Source organism: Macaca fascicularis, chromosome 8 (genome assembly GCF_037993035.2).
Source record: "Macaca fascicularis isolate 582-1 chromosome 8, T2T-MFA8v1.1".
Classification (NCBI taxonomy): domain Eukaryota; kingdom Metazoa; phylum Chordata; class Mammalia; order Primates; family Cercopithecidae; genus Macaca; species Macaca fascicularis.
Genome location: NC_088382.1, coordinates 117757955 through 117781681, shown reverse-complemented (window position 1 = coordinate 117781681; position 23727 = coordinate 117757955). Strand labels below are relative to the sequence as shown.

The 23727-nt window shown below is 38.8% G+C and overlaps 1 protein-coding gene across 5 annotated transcripts in view; it reads left to right on the top strand.

Moving 5' to 3' along the window:
- The window catches only part of EIF3E (eukaryotic translation initiation factor 3 subunit E), a 245498-nt gene that overhangs the window by 191574 nt on the left and 30197 nt on the right, over positions 1 to 23727 (top strand). For 2 of the 5 annotated variants that reach the window (XM_065519531.1, XM_065519532.1), the window contains exons 3-6: positions 13734 to 13848; positions 15668 to 15785; positions 19792 to 19834; positions 20882 to 20986. In XM_065519531.1, coding sequence (XP_065375603.1) covers positions 13791 to 13848; positions 15668 to 15785; positions 19792 to 19834; positions 20882 to 20986 — 324 coding nt within the window. In that variant the 5' untranslated portion in view covers positions 13734 to 13790. Of the gene's footprint in view, positions 1 to 8764; positions 13536 to 13733; positions 13849 to 15667; positions 15786 to 19791; positions 19835 to 20881; positions 20987 to 23727 lie in introns of those variants that run through there. The other 3 variants (XM_005563926.4, XM_015455111.3, XM_065519530.2) reach the window with 3 other exon arrangements.

The following is a 23727-nucleotide window of genomic DNA, read 5'->3' as shown; positions in this document are numbered from 1 at the left end:
TAGTCACCTCTTTAAAGATTCTACTTCCAAATACAGCTATATTCTGAGGTACTGGAAGTTGTGACTTCGACATATGAACTTGGAGAGAATATAATTCAGCCCATTAACAGGGTTAGATCTAATTTAGATCATCCAGACAGCAGTGTGGACAGATGCAACACCAGGGCAGGCAGACCCTTTGGAAGACTATTACAGTGTTTTAGTTTGTATGGGTGATGATCCCAAGGTTGGTTTGGTTGTTGTTTTCTCCCTATCATGGCTGATAATCTGAATTTGAACAAGAGACACAGAGGGAAGCATGGCAAAGGAAGATGTTAAAAGGGTCAACAGGAATACCATGTTAAGGATCAGTGGCCTGTAGGATAGAATTCAGACTCCTTGGCACAGTCCACAGGCTTCTGACAATTTCCCTCTGATCCCTCAGTGCAGCAAGCAGACTCTTGTCCTGCCACTCCACACAGTGCACGCCCTGCCCTCTAGCCATAAAATCTCACAGTCTCCAATCACACTAGGCTTTTCCTCAAGGCCAAGCCAGTGCCTGCTCTGCCCTCTGCCTGAAATATTCTTTCTCCTCTTCTTAGCCAGCCAAACATCTATCTACTCAAGTAGAGGTAGTCAAATGTTGCCTTCTTCATGAAACTCGAACGTTCTCTGGCAGCGAGGAACTTCCTCCTTAGACTCCTGGGGGCATTCTGCCTAGACACTCTCATTTGGTGCTATGATTAGTATACATTTTACACACTTGCTACTCTAAATTGTAAACTCCTTGTGGGCTGGGACTGGCTTCCTTTGTTTCCCCAGAGCTCAACACTGTGATCACCAAATGGAAAACTCTTCAACAAATATTTGATAAATGTGTGAGAATCAAAGTCTATACCTGTTACCACCTAGACACTACCAGGTAAAGCCTTGCCCGTGCTCTCTCTGTGTTATCTCTTTTTAACTAAAACACTAGGAAAACATTAAAGAAAGTCAGATTTTCCAAATTTGGAGCTAAATCTCTCTTATAAAAAGAAACAAGATATTTTACAAACCAGCAAGGAAAATTCCAGGGGAAAAGCCAGGGGAATCAGCAGAGTTTCCAATCTGTCACCACTTTAACCCATCTTGTAAATCACTTCCAGTTTAATTTTAAAGGACAAAACACCACTGCCTTCATGTCTTTTTCTATTTAAGAATTTAACAAGTGGCTCCCTTTGCCTTTCTGATCAAATCCAAGTTTCCCCATCTGGTTTTGAAGACCTTCCATGGCCTGGCTCCATTTTACCCATCCGATCCACTGTCTACACAACTGTCAGAATCACCTCTCTGAAACACAGATGATTCACTATCATACTCAAAAATACTTCAAGGCTCCTTATGACCTAAGATAATTCTCAAATTCCTCACTTTAGTTTTCTACTCTAGTAAGACCTCATTTAACGTTGTCAGTAGGTTCTTGGAAACCGTGACTTTAAGCAAAATTAAGTATAATGACACCAAGTTGTCGGTTTTATTTTTCTCATCAATGTTATAAGGAAGCAACCTTGAATGAAATGACATTACTCGAAGACCTGCTGTACTTTGTTTCACTTAAGGTTGCAGTTTCCAAGAACTATCGACAACATTAAGTGGGGACTTACTGTAGTTGGTCCTGGTCTTTCTTGTCCAGGACATTCTCCCCTATAGACTCCAATTGTCAGCTCACTTCCCAAGTTGTCCTTCACAGATATTTTTTATATTTTCCTGTTTCTGTGTCTCTACAGTGTTCAAGTTGTTCCTGAACCACCTGTACTGTTCTCTTCCATATCTGTAGTATAAATTAGCAGTCTTAATACAAAATACTTCCAATCCACTAACCTTTCCATCTGCTCTACCTCCATTGATAATCAATTCATGTTTGGGGTCAGTCTTGAACTAACAGCACCATCTGATATAGTTAATTGCTCTTTGCTGCTTGGGCCACTCTCCTCCTTTGACTTCTAGGACACCACTTTCTCTTCTTCCTCCTCTTCTGTCTTCCATGAACTGGCTGATCCTTCTTTAGCTTTTTTATTTGATCTCAGTTGTCCCAACCTCTACAAGTTGAAGTATCTAAGATTTAATCCTGCTCATCTCTTTTCTAAACACATTCATACTTAGATTTCATCCAGTTCCATGGTTTTCAATTTCATCAATAGGTTAAAAAGATCTAATTTTCTATCTCCAGCTCTATCTCCTTTCCCCTGATTCCAGATTCATATGTTCCACTGCCTAATCAATATCTCCACTGGGATGTCAAAAAGGTATCTCAAACATAATATGTCCAAAACGAAACACTTTATTTCCCTCTTTCCTAAAACTTGCATCTATCATACCCTTCCTCATCTTAGTAAATGGCCCTCAGTTCTTCTAGATCTTAGAATCAACTCTGACTCCTCTCTTTCTCATACAATCCATTAGCAAATTTTTCATTGAAAATATGTTCAGGGCCGGGCACGGTGGCTCAAGCCTGTAATCCCAGCACTTTGGGAGGCCGAGATGGGCGGATCGCAAGGTCAGGAGATCGAGACCTGGCTAACCTGGTGAAACCCCGTCTCTACTAAAAAAAAATACAAAACACTAGCCGGGCGAGGTGGCGGGCGCCTGTAGTCCCAGCTACTTGGGAGGCTGAGGCAGGAGAATGGCGTGAACCCGGGAGGCGGACCTTGCAGTGAGCTGAGATCCGGCCACTGCACTCCAGCCTGGGTGACAGAGCAAGACTCCGTCTCAAAAAAAAAAAAAAAAAAAAAAAAAAAAAAAGAAAATATGTTCAGAATTGCACTATGTCTACAACTCTTTCACTGTTACCACTTTGGTCCAAGCCATAGCCATCTCTTTTTTGAATTATTTCAGTAGTATCTTTACTGATCTCTCTGTCCCTGCACCCCTAACCCTCAAGGTGGTCTTTCTAGAGCTGATTATGTAAACTCCTCTGCTCAAAACCCTGTTAGTAGCTTCCCATCTCATTTAGAAGATAACCAAAATCATTACCATGACCTATAAAGCATTATGACATCTGGCCCACCATAGATTCTGAGTCCATCTGCTACCACAGTTACTCTTAGTCAGCTCTAGCATTTCTAGCCTCCTTGCTAATTCTTGCAGGACTCCAAGCACACTTCTGCTTCAGTATCTTTATACTTGATATCCCTTCACCAGGAATGTTCTTCCCCTAGACAGTCACAGGCTCTCTCACTTCTATCAGGTTACCTTTCAAATTCTACCTTATATGTCTGGGTATAGTGGCTCACGCCTGTAACCCCAGCACTCTGGGGAGGCCAAGGCAGGAGGTTTATTTGAGGCCAGGAATTTGAGATCAGCCTGGGCAACACAATGACACCCTGTCTCTACAAAATTGTTTTTTTAAAAATTAGCCAGGCATGGTGGCACACGCCTGTAGTCCCAGCTACTCAGAAGGCTGAGGTGGGAGGATCACTTGAGTCCTGGTGGTTGAGGCTGCAGGTCAAGCTGATACCATGCTGCTGCATTCCAGCCTGAGTGACAAAGAGAGACCCTGTCTCCCAAAACAAAACGAAACAAAAAACAAAACCAAACAAAAAATTCTACCTTATAATTGAGACTTTCTCTAACTACTTTATACAAATTAGCAACCTTTCTCCATCATTCTCTAGCCTTTACCGTGAGTTATTTTTCTTCATATCACTTATTACCACTTAACAAAGTATATATTTGTTAATATGTTTTTATCTACATCCTTCCACTTAAATGTTGTTAGTTTTCTTTAGAGAATGTTGTTTTCTTTCCTTCTGTATTCCCTGGACCTAGAATAGTGCCTAGCATGTTGTAAGCATTTAGTTTAAATTGAATAAATTAATAATTATCATCTATAAGACTGAAAGCTCCTGTGGCCACGGACTAACACTTATTGATTATATATTCCCAGTAACACCTAGCTTAGTACCTTGCCTATGGTAAAAGTTCAGAATGTTTGTCTAATAGAATTGCATCTTATTTCTCTCTGCTTCTCAAAGATGTTCTCTGTTCCTTTTGGGCAAGTTTTCATACTGCTACCTGTTTCCTTCCTTCCTTTGCTCTACCTCACTTTTGCCTGTTTTCCTGTTTATATTTTATTACAACTTCCTGGAATTTCGGGAAACTTCAAATTACAACTGTTATTTCTCAACTCTTAGAGGCCACACAGACTATGCCCCAAAATTTAGCAGCTTATACTAGCATGTATTCTCTGCTTCATGGGCATTCTGCCTTGCTTTCCCAACAATACTGTAAATGGCATAATGGTAGAGATCATATAATATTTCCACATCATTGAAAACATACAAGGTAACATTCATTGTAAGCAATCGATAACTATATCAACTCATCCAGAATAGTATCTCCATTTGCTTACTAGATATGACCACTTGGATATTTAATAGAGATCTCATTTTGCCTGAAACAGAACTCCTTGTTTAAGTACCCACGCATATTCCTTTGCCATTCTACCCCATATACTGGTCACCAGAGGGGACTCAGTTTCTTAAGCACAAAGTGCAGGAATAAACTTCTTAATTTTGAGATAGAAGATTCACATGCAGTTGTAAGATCAACTTGTAAGCACAGGGGAGATCCCATTTGCTCTCTATCCAGTTTACTCTAATGGTAACATCTTGCAAAACTATAATACAGTCTAGAACTTCCTCAAACTATGAAACAGAGATAACCATGTAACCCAGCAATTCCACTCCTATACATATACCTGAGCAAACTGAAAACACATGTCCACAAAAATACTTGTACATGAATGTTTATAGTAGCATTATTATTATTATTATTATTATTATTTTGAGACAGTCTTGCTGTGTCACCCAGGCTGGAGTGCAGTGGTGTGAGCTCAGCTCACTGCAACCTCTGCCTCCCGGGTTCAAGCGATTCTCCTGCCTCAGCCTCCAGAGTAGCTGGGATTACAGGCGCATGCCACCACGCCTGGCTAATTTTTGTATTTTTTGTAGAGATGGGGTTTTGCCATGTTGGCCAGGCTAGTCTCGAACTCCTGAATTCAAGTGATCCCCACACCTCAGCCTCCCAAAGTGCTGGAATTACTATAGTAACATTATCTTTAATAGTCAAAAGATGCAAACTATATAAATGTCCATTTGCAGATGAATGGGTAAACAATATGTAGTCTGTAAATACAATGGAGTATTATATAAATACAATGACCATAAAAAGGAATGAAGTACTAGTACCTGCTACAATTTGGATGAACCTTGAAATCATCATGTAAATTGAAAAAAGTGGGACACAAAAGGCCACATGTTATACGATTCCATACATATAAGCATCTTGAATAGGGAAACCTGTACCGAAAGAAAGTGGTTGTTTAGGGCTGGAGTGAGGGGAATGGAAGGATAGGGGAGTTACCCTTAACTAAAGGGTACAAGGCTTTTTTTTGAAGTGATGGAAATGTTCTAAAATTGACTGTGGTGATGACTGCACTTATCTGTGTATGTCTATGGAACTGTATACTTTAAATGGGTGGACTGTATGGTATATAAATTTTATCTCAATAAAGCTGTTGAAAACAAAACATAAACTGCAGTAAAATAGCACAACCAGGATAATGACATAGTTAAGATGCTGAGCATTCCATTACCACAAAGATCCCTGCTATTGCCTTTTATAGCCACCCTCACTTCCCTCCCACCCCCACATCCTCCTTAACCCTTGGCAATCACTAATCTAGTTTCCATTTCCATAATTTTGTCATGTAAAAATATTATGTAAATAAAATAATTTAATATGTAACATTTGGGAACTAACTTTTTCTTTTTGTTGAGATGGAGTCTTGCTCTGTTGCCCAAGCTGGAGTGCAGTGGTGCAATCTCGGCTCACTGCAACCTCCACCTCCCTGGCTCAAGCAATTTCCCTGCCTCAGCCTCCTGAGTAGCTGGGATTACAGATGCACGCCACCATGCCTGGCTAATTTTTTTGTATTTTTAGTAGAGACAGGGTTTCACCATGTTGGCCAGACTGGTCTTGAACTCCTGACCTCAGGCAATCCGCCCGTCTTGGCCTCCTAAAGTGCTGGGATTACAAGCGTGAGCCACCGCGCCTAGCTGGGAACTAACTTTTATTCACTCAGCATAATTCCCTGCAAATTCATTCAGGTTGTTGTGTGTATAGCTAGTCCCCTCCTTTTATTGCTGAGTAGTATTTCTAGAAATTATTTTGATTTTTACTCTTCCTTATCCATCATATCCAATCCAGGAGCAAGTCTTGTTGGTTCTACCACCAAAGTTCATCTTGGTTCTTATCTCTTCTCTCTACTTGTATGAATATACTTGTCTATACCACCATTAGCCCTCACCCAGTCTGAGAACATCAAACTGATCCTGCTGCCTTCACTCGAGCCCCTTCACAATTCATTTACCACACAATAGTTAGAATACATTTCCACTAAAAATCTTTACATCAGGGCAGGCGCGGTGGCTCACGCCTGTAATCCTAGTACTTTGGGAGGCTGATGCCGGCAGATCATGAGGTCAGGAGATCAAGAGTATCCTGGCCAACATGGTGAAACCCTGTCTGTACTAAAAATACAAAAATTAGCTGGACACATGCCTGTAGTCCCAGCTTCTCAGGAGTCTGAGGCAGGAGAATCGCTGGAACCTGGCAGGCGGAAGTTGCGGTGACCCATGACCCGAGATTGCACCACTGCACTCCAGCCTGGCGACAGAGTGAGATTCTGTCTCAAAAAATGAATGAATGAATAAATAAATAAATAAATAAACTTTACATCACTCTCCAAAGGCCTACCTCCTTCTTTCACTCATATACTCATTCAAATATTTATTGAGTGCCAACTATATACTGGGCATTGTTTACACTTTGGAGAAGCGGTTATTATATTTAAAATAATGACAAAATCCCTGATCTTGTGGAATTAATACAATAGTCAGGGAAGAGCAAAAGTAAACAAAATAAGTAAAATATTGTAAAACAAACAAAAAATAAAGCAGGAAAGCAAAATGAGAGGTTCTTGTAGGCAAGTTAGTTACATTTTTAAATAGACTGGTCAAGGAAGGTCTCATTGAGCAGATGACATTTGAGCAAAATATGAAGGAGACAGGAAAAAAGCTATGCAGATAACTGGGTGAAGAACATTGCGGGTAGAGGGAATAGCAAATATAACAGGACAACATGAAAGCAGGGTGGGAGTATCTGAGGAACTGAAGGGAAATCTGTGGCTGGAGACAAGTGAGCAAGACGGGAACATTTAGGAGATGAGGTCAGAGAGGTAATGGGTCCAGATGATCTACTGGCTTTTTAGGTCATTTAAAATACCTACTACATCTTTTACTCTAAATGAGACAGCAAGCCTTGGAGAGCTTTAAGCATAATTTGACTTTTAAAACTCTGGCTGCTGTATGAAGAATAAAGCACAGGAGGAAGAGGGGAAGCAAGGTGATTAGTGAAGAAGTGATTCCCAAAGTCAAAGCAGGAGATAGTGGTGGTTTGCACTAGAGTTGTAACTTTGGAGGTGGTGTGAACTGATTGGGTGTGAATGTGCGTTAAAGATTAGAGTTAAAGGGTTTGTCGGTAGATTTCATGCACAGTGTAAAAGAAAAAGTCAATGATGATTCTAAGGTTTTGAGTTTGGGGAACTGTACAGATGGAGTGGCCACTGAGGTGAAGAGTGCAGCTGGAGCAGGTTTGGTAAGCTACATGGGGAAACTTGGTTTGGGACAAGCTCATGTTGAAATGCCGGGTACATTTGAGTCTGGGACTAACAGTCAGTGTTGCGGCTATATTTTGGGAGTTGTCAATGTGCGGACTGCATGTAAAGCCATTAGGCTTGATGTTATCAATATAGGGCATTAGTCTAGATGGAGAAGAGGTCCAAGATCCCTGGGGCTCTTCAAAATGAAAAGGCCTAAAAGATGAGAAGTAACTAGCAAAGGACACTGCAGAGTACTTAGAAAAAAATTCCACATTCCTTACCATAATCATGACCTGACCCTTGTCAAACTCTTTAACCTTACTCCCCAGTACACACAGGCCACTCAGTTTTTGAAACGCCACACACTGTCCCTTCCTGTCTCATGGTCATTGTCTTTGCTGTACTTTCCAACAAGCATGTTTTTACCCTGGCTCTAGTTTTAATCACTTCCTTCTCTTACTACAACTCTCAGCTAACTTGTTACTCTATCAGACTTTTCTCTAATTTTCTTAATTCCCATCTGAGTTTTCTCTAATCATCCTAATTAAATAGGTCCAACTCAACCATCTTCACCAAATTATGGCTCTTACTATATCTGAAATTTTTTTTCACTTATTTGTCTAAAAACCCACCCTCACTTTAACAATCGCTTACAAAACGATTAGCGTATGCCAAATGAAAAAGCCTAGATACTCCTCCCAGTATGCAACTTCCTGGAGATCAGGGCCCTTCTCATCTTTTCCTTTGCCGCATCCCAATGCAGTCACATTGCTTCAGCAATCAATTCTGAGGTTTCACTAGTTATTAACGGAATAGGCTGCAAGCCACTGACTGGTAATCGAAAGTCAGCATTAAAAAGAGAATACTGACAAACCTACAAATAGATACAGGGAACTGTTCCCGTCACTCGCGCCTTAACGCAAAGAAGTTGGACAACCCGCGCGCATGCGTCGTTGTCCTCTGCTCGCCAGGCTAAACCCCGCCCCTTTCCTTAGCCCAGTTTTACCAGGGCACATGCGCAGTACGGGATCTGTCTGTTCGTTTGTCGGCGCTACCAATAAAGTTTTAGTGAGCACAGACTCCCTTTTCTTTGGCAAGATGGCGGAGTACGACTTGACTACTCGCATCGCGCACTTTTTGGATCGGCATCTAGTCTTTCCGCTCCTTGAGTTTCTCTCTGTAAAGGAGGTGAGGGGGTCTTTGGGCGCGAGGAAGGCGTCGGGGCGGGTGAGTTGCTGAGCAAGGCCGAAAGGCGGTGTCTGTAGCCCTAGGCCTGACACGTGCGAGGCGGTCGCGAGTTTGGTTCCTGGACGGACAGTAAGGATCTTGCGGTAGTTTAGCGTCTTCTCAGTTAAGAAGCACCGCGGTATTCGGCAGTGAGAAGGAGGGAGGTTACGGAAAGAGAAAAGACGTCTCCTTCACTAACTGAGGTGTCAGTGCCAGAGGGACGTTCGCATCAGTTCTCGGAAGTTGGTGATTCGCTGGTTTCTCTAGAGAACGTTAGAGCTTCACAGGCCGGCTTCTAAAAGCAACCTGGAGTGTTGTTAGAGCTTTTGATTTTTCTTTTGGAAACGGTGGGAAGCCTGGACTTGGCTATGGGTTTTTGTATGTCGAGTCGTTTAGAGTGATTCTCTTACACTTAAAATAAGTATCTAGCGCTTTAATTTCCATCAAGTTGTGAGTTCTTTGCGTTTTCTTGTCTTTGATAAGTAGGACTTTCTAGAACAGCGTATTTCGTCAGATGGGGACGGCGCTCCCCTGCCCCCCACCCAAAAAAAATCCCCACAATCTTTAAATGTGTTTTCCAGTGTGTACATTGTACTGACTTCAAGTGATTTGAATTGGTCGTTAATGTTCAATTATCTACTCAAGATATTGTGAATAAATGTGTAATTCTGGAACTTCATTTTAAAGCGTGTGTCATTCCTAAAAGTTTTATTGGACTTGAAAGTTTTGGCTAAAATTGACATTAGTTATACCGTGAGTTTATTGGGAAATTGATGCATTTTAATAATGCAAAGTAATTTGCAATGATGAAGGAATTTTGGCCAGAAAAATAAGTGAATTCTGTTTCTGGAAGCAGACTACAATATAAGTCTACTTAGGGAACTCTAGATTTGGGGAGTGGATTTTGTGTAGCAAAAGACAAAAAGTAATAAAACAAAAACGTCCCACAAAACCAGCTACCAGGTGGTTGTGGCTCATTAGACAGGTATAATCCTCATATTCCTATGCACCTTTTCTAAACATAGACAACTCTGAAGTTGTTGATGTTAGGTAACGGCTAAGATCATTTTCAGTAAATGTCCAAGAATGTCTTGTCATGTAAAACTTTCTCTTGAAAAGATATATTTTTGCTTTGATTCTTCTTTTTACACCTGTATTTTAGACCTTGAGTAAAACATTCCCATCTGCATTGTTTTCTTTTCTGGAAAAGTGAGGACAGAAGATCTAGTAAAAGTGCCATATTTTTAAAGCCTTTTTACCAGCTACTTGTAGAAGTACTTCTGAACCAGCTGAACTTTATATATTTTTGTGTTCTTTATAATTTCATTTTTTTAATGGCAGACAGAAGGAAAGGAGGAATATGTAAATGTAAATTAGATTTTCATAGGGCTAGACGAAAACTATGAACTGCAGGCAGTTGAGAATCAGTGGGAAAAACTGCCCAATACCCACCTCTTTGGAGAAAATGTTGGTAAGATGACTGTAATATACCAAGAGGAAGACAGATGCTGGAGTATTTAATTACCATTTACTAAGTACATTTTATTCTTGGACAATACAGGGGTTAGGAATGCTGAACTCCTGCAGTCAAAAATCCGTTAGAACTTTTGACTCCTCCAAAACTTAGTAATACCCCAATGTTGACAGGAAGGCTTACTGAGAACATGAACAGTCTTGTGTTGTATGTGTTATATACTGTATTCTTACAATAAAGTAAGCTAGAGAAAGTGGTCTTAAATTATAAGGAAATACACTTTTTAGTAAGTGGAAGTACATCATAAAGGTCTTCATTGTCTTCATATTGAGTAGGCTGAGGAGGAGGAAAAGGAGGGGTTGGTCTTGCTGTTTCAGGGGTAGCAGAGGTGGAAGAAGTAGAGGAAGTGGAAGGGAAGTCAGGAAAGGCAAGCACACTTGGTGTAACTTTTATTGAAAAAAAGTGTATACGTGGACCTGTGTGGTTCAAACCCTTGTTGTTCAAGGGTTAATTGTATAGTGCCATGTAACTGAGAAATCCAAGATAAAACCCAGACATCTCACCACTAAAAACTTACCTATCCTTTAGAGTTGAATATTTTTTATATAAGGTAAAAAGTAATAAATGTCGAAGAGGTACTGGTAGGGTGCTATCAAAATTGAGATTCTGTTATCTTCAGTGAGCAAAGAATACTTTGAGGAGGTGAGGCTTTGAGTTTTGAAGGCTAGATGGTTAGGATAGAGTCAGTGATCCTGCTATGTGAGGATACAGCAGCCCCCCACACCCCTTTAGCAGTTTCAGTTTCTGCAGTTCCAGTTACGGTCCAAAAATACTAAATGGAAAATTCCAGAAATTAACAATTCGTAAGTTGTAAATTGTGCGCCCTTCTGAGTAGTAGGATGAAATCTGTCTCGCTCCCTTGCTTTAGACTGGGACATGAATCATCCTTTTGTCCAATGTATCCACACTGTATATGCTAACTTAATTGTTATATTTTGTTATTGTTAATCTCTTGTGCGCAGTTTATAAATTAGACTTTATCGTAGGTATGCGTGTATAGGAAAAAAACAGTAAATATAGGATTGGGGCTATGTGCGGTTTCAAGCATCCGCTGGGGGGGTCTTGGAACATTTAGCTCGTGGATAAGGGGAGACTATTGTATTGCACCAAGAGAAAAACAATTTCATATGTTTGTTACATTGGAGAATATAAGCCTTATGAGAGCAGAAGCTTCCTTGTGCTCTCAGCACATAATATGGAGTCTGGCATAAAGGCTTTTTATGATTGTTTAATAAATGATTGAATGAATACATATTTGTTTCTCACTCTTTATTTTCATGTGAAGCAGGCCAGGTAGTGAAATATTTAGGACCCTGGGCTCTGAATTGGAACCTTCATGACTTTGTCGTTTAATACCTCTGTATAGTCAACAGATTCTTTTACCCTCTTAACCTTTTTTCATGAAAAAATTGTGGAAATTTGATTCTCCTTTTTCATGTGAGTACTTATATAGTATTTTCAATTGTGGCTTCTGGATATGAAGTCTGAAGTATTTGCTTTCTGCCTATGAGGCAGAATTGAGAGGCAGATGTAGATTTCAGAACAGGTCAGTAACACCTGATGGTAGAGGAGCAGGGCTGTTGAATCTATCGTGGAGAGAGACATGGCAAATTAAAAGTTATTAATAGAGTGGTGAGGAGAGGTTGCATGCTTGGAAAAGAATGTTTTTACTTAAGATTACGGTTTCTATAGCGCAAAGTGATGAGAAGTTAAGGTTTTTCTGGTAAATTTTATCAGATACAACGTTCATTCATAGAAGTACACAAATATAAATGTACTGGTCAATGATACATTTTTTTTCAAAATGAATAGTGAATGCATTTATGTGACCACCACTCAGATTAATAAATAAAACATTACAGACATCTTTAAACCTTCCTCTTGACCCCTGTTAGTCACTACTCACACCCCCTAAAGGTAAGCTGTAGTCTGATGATTCATTTTGCCTGTTTTTGATTTTTACATAGGTGGAGTTAAGCATTTACCACCATGTACTGCTTTGTATGACTGCTTTCACTCAGCGTTGTTTGTGAGTCATCATGTTTTTAGGATAGCAGAAGTAGTTCATTGATTTTTCAGTGCCGAATGTTAGTCTCCTATGAGTATGCTGTGGTTTGTTTTCTCATTTTAACATTGATAGACTTGGCTATTACAAATAGTGCTCCTGTATACGTTTTTGGAAGTGCACTTTGACTATATGCACCTGTTTGTTTTGGATGCCTCGAAACAGAATTGCTGGATCAAAAAGTATGTTTGGCTTTGGGAGATAAAAATCTTACAAAATGATTTTATTCCTGCCGGAAGAGTATATGTTCCAGTTAGTCTACATCCACAGCAACACTGGTACTGTCAGGATTTTTAAAATTTTTATTGTAATTTTTAATATGCATTTACTTATGATTAATGAAGTTGAGAACCTTTTCATGTGTTTTTTGGCCATTTTGTTGTCTTCTTTTGCAAAGTGCCTATCTTTTAGCCATTTCAATTGCATGGGCTGTCTTGTCTTACTCATTTATAGGAGTTCTGCATGTAATTTGGAAGGTTCGGTTTCGCTCTTATGGCTAAATACCATTTGACCACCTTCATCTTCTTGCGGGCAGTGAAATATTGTGGCATTTGCCTGGATTTTTTTTCCTTGCAAAATTAAGTTCAGTACAGAAATCTCTTCTTTTGCTGAAGCATTTATGTCCCTGAATATTGTGTAGAATCTTTATATATTACTCAGCACACTTCATGTTGATGTGAGTTTGTATATGTATCTATTTGCTGCCTGTACTATAGGTTAAATTATATTTTTTGGACCCTTTGCAAAGCAAAAGCCTGGTCTGATATGGTTGACCTAAAAAATCGGTGCAGTTTTTGTTTCAGCAGTGTGGATGGAGAAGCATGTTAGAGTTTATTACTGATTACCTGGATATGGAGAGGTGACAGCTATTTCTGCTTTACAGAAAAGATGGTGTGGATTTTGTTTATCCACAGCCTTGCCTAGAAAAGATAAGAGATGGTTTGTAGGGACATATAAAAAATAAGATCATATAAATCAGAAGGAGGTTGGAATGTCTATAGTAATTCTCTTCATTTTAAAAATTTTAGGTAAGTAAAATACTTTTATGTCTGTAGGTTGTTTGCTTGCCATATTGCTTGCCATTATTACAAGAGGGGGAAGTTAATAGTTTATCATATTTTATAAAGTATTTCTTGAAATATATTTCCAGGTAAATTAGTCTTAGTATTAATCAGTTTATTTGGGGGACTTAAATATATTCATTAGAAAGTTATCTTCTTTTTCAGATATATAATGAAAAGGAATTATTACAAGGTAAATTGGACCTTCTTAGTGATACCAACATGGTAGACTTTGCTATGGATGTATACAAAAACCTTTATTCTGATGATATTCCTCATGGTAAGTTTTGTCATTAGAATTGAAGCTTGTCTTGTGACTTGAGGATATGTGTATTAAAGTTTTATGATTTATAAGAGAGCTTTAGCCAAAAGACTTAATTATTATTTGAATGTTAATGTTCTTTGGGTGAGAGGTTATATAAAGGTTTCATGTCTTCTGAAGTGTATTGTTTTTTCCCTGTGAAAGATGTGGAACTACTTTAAAATATGGTCATCAGATACCTTCAGTTCATAGTATGTATCATCAAAGTTGTGCTTATGATTCACATTCCTTAGAATTATCTGAGAATGTTGCAGTTCTTGGGTTGCTACCTTTTTTAGTTACTGCATTGTGTGCCTTAGAGATTTTTATTTTATTTTAATTTTGAGGCATCTAGTGTAGACATTGTTCTCCAAATATGGTCCCCAGGACCACCGTCATCAGTTCACCTGGGAGAGCTTGTTAGAAATGCAGGTTTTTGACCACACACCAGACCTACTTAATCAAAACTGTTAAGTGAGGCCTAGCACTCAAGTTGGGGAACTACTGTGATACAGTGTTTTCCAAACCCTTGCTTTCTGTGGTAACGTTACTTAAAAAAAAAAAAAAAAAAAGTGGTTCTCTAGGTTTGGGAAATACTTCTGTGTCATTTCTTCAATGCACATTACATTTTTAAAGATTCCAAGAATTCTGGCAGTAGAGAAATACAGTATACTCTGTTTAAATTGGCATTTCTCAAAATTAGATCATAGATCTTCTCCTGTGTTTGAGAAAGACTGCTCTAGAATATACTTTCTAATATGTAATGCAGAAATTATTATATTAAACATAATCCACCTGTTTGACTTGTAGTTCCCTGCAACAACAGTAGCTCTTCTTTAGTTTGTCATATATAAACAAAAAGGAAACTGTTTCTTAGTTTCTTTTTTCTTTTTTTTTTTTGAGACAGAGTCTCTCACTCTCAGGCAGGGTGGAGTGCAGTGGCGTGATCTTGGCTCACTGCAGCCTCCACTTCTCAGGTTCAAGTGATTCTTCTGCCTCAGCCTCCTGTGTAGCTGGGACTACAGGCACGCGCCACCATGCCTGGCTAATTTTTATATTTTTAGTAGAGATGGGGTTTCAGCATATTGGCCAGGCTGGTCTCGAACTCCTGACCTCGTGATCAGCCTGCCTTGGCCTCCCAAGTTCCTGGGATTACAGGCGTGGCGCCACTGCCCCCGGCCTATTTCTTAGTTTCTTAATGAAACATTAAGGTGTTACCAGAGTTGGTTATGTGCAAGTTTTCTCCACCTTTTCATCGTATAGTAAAAGGAACAATAGAATTTGGTTTGAGAGGTTATAGAGCTGGATTTATAGTTAAAAGAGATTATTTAATGGATTTAAATTCCATTCAACCTAGTGGATAGCCTGTAATAGTAATATGTAAGCCCCTCTGAGTTTTTGTTAAAAAACTCCTGGATAATATTCACCTAAGAAAATTAAATGGGAACAAATATAAAAACCCTTGGAATGAAGTTTCTGCAATGGAGAATTAAATGATAGATAATTGGGTCCTACCCTTTTTTTCTTTCACCTCTGTCACCCCAAGGCTGTATATTCTCCAGTTTCCCTTAAGAGTAGAAAGAGGATTCCCTTTTCCTTTTTGTGGTTTTGTATTACTAGAAAAAAGAAATTAGGGATTGGGGGACACTTCTGAGTGAGTAGCCCCTGGCATATGAATATATTGGGGATGAGTAAATGTATGTATGGTTTAAATACTCTGAACAATTTCCAGACATTCTCATGATGAGTAGCACACTTTAACATGCCCATTGTAGTACTCTTTTGCATTTTTAATTAGCTTTGAGAGAGAAAAGAACCACAGTGGTTGCACAACTGAAACAGCTTCAGGCAGAAACAGAACCAATTGTGAAGATGTTTGAAGATCCAGAAACTACGAGGCAAATGCAGTCAACCAGGTAAACTCTTCTTAATTTTGAATTCGAAAAATTCTCGTTTCTGGATTAATACAAATGTTAATTCAAATTTTATCCAGTATCCCACAGTAAAAGTTCATAGGTTTAAATGAGTGCTTTATTCATTTTTAAATGTTCATTTATCCTTATTTTGTAGGGGCCAGTATAATTAATAAATATTAATATTAATACTGTTTTTTTTTTTTAAAAAAACTTCTTTAGTACTTATCTGTACTGATTATGCTACAGAATTTCCATCTCCTATTTCCCTCTTCCTGGGGACATTTGGCAATGTCTGGAGATACTTTCGGCTGTCATAACTGGGGGGTGCTATTGGCACCTAGTGAGTAGAGACCAGTTATGCTGTTAAGCATCCTACAGTGCACAGGACAGCACCCCTCCCGCTACTCCCCAACAAAGAATTACCTAACTCAAAATGTCCATTAAGAAACGCTGTGCCACTGTGTGGTGGCTCACGCCTGTAATCTCAGCACTTGGGGAGGCAGAGGCAAGCGAATCGCTTGAGCCTAGGAGTTCGAGACCAGCCTGGGCAACATGGCGAAACCCTCTATCTACCAAAAAAATAAAAGCAACAAAAAATTAGCCAGACGTGATGGCGTACGCTTGTAGTCTCAGCTACTTGCTACTTGGGAGGCTGAGGTCAGAGGATGGCTTGAGCCCAGGAGGTGGAGGTTGCAATGAGTCAGTGTCATATCACTGCATTCCAAAGTAGGTGATGTAGTGAGATACCATCTCAGGAAAAAATAAAAAAGAAACCCTGTGCCTGTGCAATACCTAGCGCTTTAGAGCACAACTCGTTATAAGAGAAACCTGAGTTCACTTTATTCCTGGCTACATTCTTTCCTACCCTTCTAAGCTCCATGCCTCGCCCAAGGAGGGTAGTTTTGAGCTGATAAGATTATTTTATTCCTAACTTCCCTTTACCTGGAAGTAGATTTACTGTTTCGTAAGCATGTTGCCTTACTCTGACTTAGTACATGTCACGGGTAGAAGTCCTTTGGGTTATTAGAAACATTTAAAAATAAAATCTCTTACTAAAATTGAATATTATCATTTGAGATAAATCCTAGCTACCATTGAATTCACTTGAGGAATTGCTGGATATTTTGCCATGTTATACCTTTAATTTCTATGTGTTTAAACCAAATTTTTAGAGATTGGCTCTTAAGTTTTCCTTTGTGATTTGTGAAGATGTTACCAGATATTTTTAGAAAAGCAACAAATACACAATTACTGTGCCATACTATAGCATACTATACTATACTATGACATATACTACATATAAATACAGTCAACTCTCTGTTCTGCATCTGTGGATTCAACTAACTGCAGATTGAAAATATTCAGGAGAAGAACCTAAAAAATAACAATACTGCAATAAAAAATACAAATAAAACTACAGTATAACAACAACTATATGATATTTACGTTGCGTTAGGTATAAGTAATCTAGAAATGATTTAAAGTATATGGGAGGATGTGTATAGTTTACATGCAGGTACTGTGCTATTTTACATAAGGGACTTAAGCACCTGCAGATTTTGGTATTTGAGGGGGCTGGTGAGTAGAGGGTAGGCGAGGTCTTGGAACTAATGCTCTGGGGATACCAAGGGATGACTATATGCAGGAAAACACGCACACAGAGAGATATATATATACACACACATTACATGCATAGGCAGAACTATCTATTATACTAAACTACTTGTATGCTTTTAGAATAAGTAGTTTTAGATCTTCAGGTCACATGTAGGTGATTACAAAGGGACACCTGAAATAATCCAGTTGTTAGACTACAACAGAAAATTTAGGATGTTGTAGTTCAGTCACTCAAAGACTGGGGAGTTATGGGATCAAAGTATGAATAAGATGAATGTAGATATGTTCACCAGTTAGAAAAAGAGGATCCTTATAGCTTAATAGGTACTGAATTTGAGATAAATGAAAGGATCATGTGTTAAAAACTTGTAATCTTATTATACTTACAAACTACCTATTTTCAATGTGAAAACCTTTTTCTTGCAATTCCCCCTTTTTAAATTTCATTGAACATATAGTATCATACTTAACACTTTCCCGGAAATAATCAGCCAGAGGACAGTGATTATATACGTGAGTGGTGTAAGTAGTGCAATACAAAGTTATTCACTGTGATCCACTGCAAGTGTTCAGTTTTGGTGGAAGTTCTGTGTTGGAATTTCATGTACATTTCATACTCAGTATTATAATACACCTATATTTTTATGGGGACATATCTCACCCCATTAAATCTTCAAGCAAAATTGTGCTCTCTAAGATACATTGTAGCGTATTTCTTCTGTGAGAAGGATAAGAAAATGTTTTCATTTTGGAACATGCAGTCAGGTGCAGTGGCTCACACCTGTAATCCCAGCACTTTGGGAGGCCAAGGTGGGCAGATCCCTTGAGGTCAGGAGTTTGAGACCAGCCTGGCCAGCATGGTGAAACTTCATCTCGGTGGCTCACGCCTGTAATCCCAGCGCTTTGGGAGGCCGAGGCGGGCGGATCACAAGGTCAGGAGATCGAGACCACGGTGAAACCCCGTCTCTACTAAAAATACAAAAAATTAGCCGGGCGCGGTTGTGGGCGCCTGTAGTCCCAGCTACTCGGGAGGCTGAGGCAGGAGAATGGCGTGAACCCGGGAGGCGGAGCTTGCAGTGAGCTGAGATCGCGCCACTGCACTCCAGCCTGGGCAACAGAGCGAGACTCCATCTCAAAAAAAAAAAAAAAAAAAAAATACAAAAATTAGCTGGGCATGGTGGTGCATGCTTGTAATCTCAGCTACTTGGGAGGCTGAGGCAGGAGGATTGCATGAACCCGGGAGGCAGAGGTGGCAGTGAGCCGAGATCGTGCCAGTGAACTCCACCCTGGGCGACAGAGTGAGACTCCGTCTCAAAAAACAGTAACAACGAAAATGCTCATAAGGTGGGCAGCTACCCTTATATCCCCTGTCCCTTGATGTCTTTATTATCAGTTTGTCTTTTACCAGTCTGTCAGCATCTCAAGATAACACAAAGCTAATTTAAGAAAAATTAAATATGGCACTTGGTTATACCTAATGATTATGTAGGGTATGTAGCATAGCTGTCATGTACATGAGACATGATTTTTTTATTTTTATTAATTTTTTTGAGACAGTCTCACTCTGTCACCCAGGCTGGAGTGCGGTGGCACCATCTGTGTTCACTGCAACCTCCAGCTCTCAGGTTCAAGCGATTCTCCTGCCTCAGCGTCCCAAGTAGCTGGGATTACAGGCACCCGCCACCATGCCTGGCTAATTTTTGTATTTTTAGTAGAGATTGGGTCTCACCATGTTGGCCAGGCTGGTCTTAAACTCCTGACCTTAGGTGATCCACCTGCCTCAGCCTCCCAAAGCCTTCCAAAGTGCTGGGACTACAGGTATCAGCCACTGTGGCCAGCCAGGCATGATTTATTAATCTTGTAAATTTGTCAGAATCATCCTTTTGAAAAATATTAACAGATTGGAAGAGGGGACAAAATTTGTATATAGGATTAGTTTCTTGTAGTTTGTACATGGTACATTTATATCAGTCTCTATAATTAGACTGCATTATCTATTAGAAATCTGACCACAGAGAGCAAAAACCATTCTTAATAGATTACCACTAAGTAGACTTCTGACCTTACTAGAAATAGTCAGAATCTTCTGGTTTTATTACCTGACAGACTTCTAAAGGCCTTACGTTAGTCGTGGTGAAACAACACTAATTTTCAATTAGAACTAAAGACATCTGAAAGTGAATTTTAAAGTTTGTAGCTCTCCTTGTATACTTACTAATTCTTTACATTCAAAACAGGTAATGTCCTGCTTATTTTATTCTGGAAGTCTTATAACGTTTACGTACTTATTTAAGGTGACTTTGCATAGGTAATAATTTAGAAGTTGGATATGCTTATATTGTTTTCTGTGGCCTTTAAAATACTGTAATTTTTTTTAATTATCATTTAGGGATGGTAGGATGCTCTTTGACTACCTGGCGGACAAGCATGGTGTAAGTGTTTTAAAAATAATTTAAAGTTGTTATGTTTTAATAATGCTGACTAAAGACTGGTTTGTACAGATAGGCTCATGGCTTGGCCTAAGAATATAATTTCCAGATTAATTTATTAATGATAAAATCTGGTTCTATTTTTAAAACTTCAGTTTTTATAAATTGTTGCTGATAGGAAAATAGGTGCTTATAGCTCACCTTTAGGTAACAGAAATTCTCAAAGCTTTTATTTATTCCAGAGTTGTAATAGCTGGCAGTAGTTGTTGGCATTTTATATTAGTGCCAACAGCAAGCTAAGTATTATATATTATAGGGCATAGGATGCCTTTTCTTATGGATTAACAAGTAAGGCAAACAGAATGAAATTTGAATTAGAAATGTTTTGAGCAATAGAATTAGGTAATACTTTGGCCGCCTTGTGGAACACAATGGCCTCTGAAATTATCAAAGTCTTTATAAGTCCCCAGATTCACAAAGAAATGTTAGAAGCTTTCCTAACCATCACTCAATCTCATTTCCCTTGTGTTAACTCAAAGCATGAGGCTTTGCATATAATTCATTATTTAAGGGGTCCCCAACCCCCCCAGGTCATGGACCAGTACCAGGGGGCCACAGAGCAGGTGATTAGAAGGTGAGCAAGCATTACCATCTGAGCTCTGTGTCCTGTCAGATCAGTGGAGGCATTAGATTTTCATAGGAGCACGAACCCTATTGTGAACTGCGCAAGCAAGGGATCTAGGTTGCACGCTCCATATGAGAATTCAACTAATGCCCTGATAATCTGAGGTGGAACAGTTTCATCCTGAAACCACCTCCCCCAGCACAACCCCCGTTAATTTACTTCTTAAACTCCAGAGGTCAGTTCTTTAAAAGTCTCCCAAAAGCTGCCACCAAAAATAAATACCATAATCAGAGATAGATTTTAAAATATACATTAGAAGTTGGTGAATTAAACATTCATAGTTTTGACCTCAAAGACTTACGAATTACAATGGGGTTTTAAAACTCTGAATTAAAGAGAACCTAATCTTTTTTTTTTCTTTTTAGTTTAGGCAGGAATATTTAGATACACTCTACAGATACGCAAAATTCCAGTACGAATGTGGGAATTACTCAGGAGCTGCAGAGTATCTTTATTTTTTTAGAGTGTTGGTAAGTATAAGTACTTGATTTTTTTTTTTTTTTTTGTCTTTTGTAAGATTCCCTTGGTTCTTCAAAATGTGTATATAGATTTGCGTTTGTTCATTAAGTTTTCAACAGTCATTAGCCAAAGAGAAAAAAGTAAAGAAAACCACTGAAAAACAGAAACCTTGTTTCAGGGCCTGAAAATTTGGAGGGTGATTTAACTTGTCCTTGAAATCCAAAAGTAGGAACAATTTTATGATTTTTAGCATTAACAGAATCATATCATGTAATGGATTTATTATTATAATATTATACAGCACAGTGAGTGGCACGTTGTAGGTGTTTAATATTGTTGAGTAAATCCATTATTCCTGATTTAATACTTTATGGCATGTATATTCCTTGAACTTGTTCTAAACAACTGTGGAATCATAAGGGTATATGAAATATTTTATGCCTTAGTAGTAACCTTTTTCCAGTTACCTCTGCCTTCAGCTATTATTAAAGATCAATGGTTTCTTCATTACGTGGGGTGTAGATGAGTTTAAATGGTACTATGAACCATGAAGTATCCTGTTACCTTGTATTTGACAGGCTTCTAGATTTAGTGCTTTTGTTAGAGAAGGAGAGTTGTGTGAAGCCAAATTAAAAATCAGACCTTGGCCAGGTGCGGTGGCTCACGCCTGTAATCCCAGCACTTTGGGAGGCTGAGGCGGGCTGATGACCTGAGGTCTGGAGTTCGAGACCAGCCTGGCCAACATGTTGAAACTCTGTCTGTATTAAAATACAAAAATTAGCTGGGCGTGATGGCACATGCCTGTAATCCCAGCTGCTTGGAAGACTGAGGCAGGAGAATCACTCGAACCGGGAGGTGGAGGTTGCAGTGAGCCGAGATGGTGCCACTGCACTTCAGCCTGGGTGACAACAGGACTCCATCTCAAAAAACATAAACGAAGTAAATAAAAATCAGGCCTTCAAATTGATGTACTTCATTCTCACTCTGTCTTCTGTTTAGGAAAGTGTATTAAGTGTCTTCTACAGTTATCAAAACATCCTTGTTTTAGTTAGCCTCTCATTTGAGAAATTATAATTTGTTACTCACCTTGGACTAGTAAGTAGGTACTTAAAGTCTAAGATTTCTTTTTTTCTTTTTTTTTTGAGACAGGATCTTGCTCTCACCCAGGTTAGAGTGCAGTGGTGCCATCATAGCTCACTGCAACCTTAAACTCTTGTGCTCAAGAGATTCTCTTGCCTCCTGAGTAGCTAGGACTACAAGTGTGCATCACCACTCATGGCTAATTTTTAGTTTTTTTTTTTCCAAAATGGAGTTTTGCTATGTTGCCCAGGCTGATCTCAAACTCCTGGCCTGAAGTGATCCTCCCTCCTCAGCCTTTCAATGCTTTGGGATTTACAGGCATGAGTCACTGCACCCTGCCTGTCTAAGATTTTCTAGTTAATCCTAGAAGTTGGGAAAAGACCTTAAAACAGAGACTTTTTGTCTTCCAACCTTGGAAGAGTTTCTTTTTGCCTTTATTTTCTGGTACTTTTTTCTTTACTTGTAGCTCCACATGTCGCAAAATAAAGTCTCTTGGCTGCTGTCTGTGGTTATTTTCTAGGAAATTAAATTTTCATTTTGTGGGGAGGGAGAGATTAGTGTTACTGATTCAGGTAATTTCGACACTTAAATTGCATAGACAGCTTCACTTTTTGAAACTCCACCATCCTTTAAATAAAAAGATTTTCTGTTTATTTCCAACTTTGCTTAAGAAAAACAACTTTTTTTTTGCTCCCATTTGTAGATGAATTCTTAATTTACAGATTAGCTGTGGTTCACTTGCAAGTGCATTGAAGGTAATCAGTGATGCTAAACTTGTAGTAACTTATCAAAAAATTCCATCAGTTTTACTTTGAATATTATGAGGGATTTAGGAGAGCAAAAGTTGATTACTTTGGAAATGTAAACAGCTTAAACCAGGATTGTAAAATCAGAAGCCTGGTATGATTACAGGTACATGAAAAGAGTTGGTTATTTATATCATTTGTTAATGCTGGGAGTGAATTTTGAGAATGAAGATTTAGTGTCATGTTAGAGTTCCAGCACAGTAAATTTATTGTTGCTGGTCAGTGAGTGAATGTGCCATTTTGCTAAGACATGGAAACTTAAGGTAACTGCTGGAAATCCAGATATTGAAACTCTTCTAGCATATCAACCCTTGAAAGCGGGTTGGTATGAAGAGCCAACTGTAATGACATGGAGTTTAGCCAGAGTAGTACACATGAACCTTTTGAGGATTAAAAAACTTGCTACACTGCTACAAAAAGCTTTTATTCTAACACATATAACACATTCTAGTGTTAATAGTATCATTATATTTATGTAGTATGGTTTCATATTAATCTGAAAATTTCTACAAGTGACAGCTTTGTACTTGTAGATTTGGTGAATTTTTATGTTTACTTTTTAAAAATATGAAGATACAAGTTAATTCACTGTCTTTAAAAAATTGGGGGGTTAGTTTTAAACTTCTGCATTGCCCCTAACAAATCTTGTGCTGGAACTCAAATGATACTTTGATTAAGTGTTTGAATACTGTGATATAAACACTAAATTAATATGTTTTACATCAAAACAGTCAACATAGAGTTACTGGAAATTCTGAGAAGTTACGTTCAATTCATTTTTTAATTTTTGTCCTGTCTTGTGCCACAAAACATTTGTGTTAGGTGAGAGTTTGTTGCTTCCTATTGGCATATTGGCAGGCTAACAG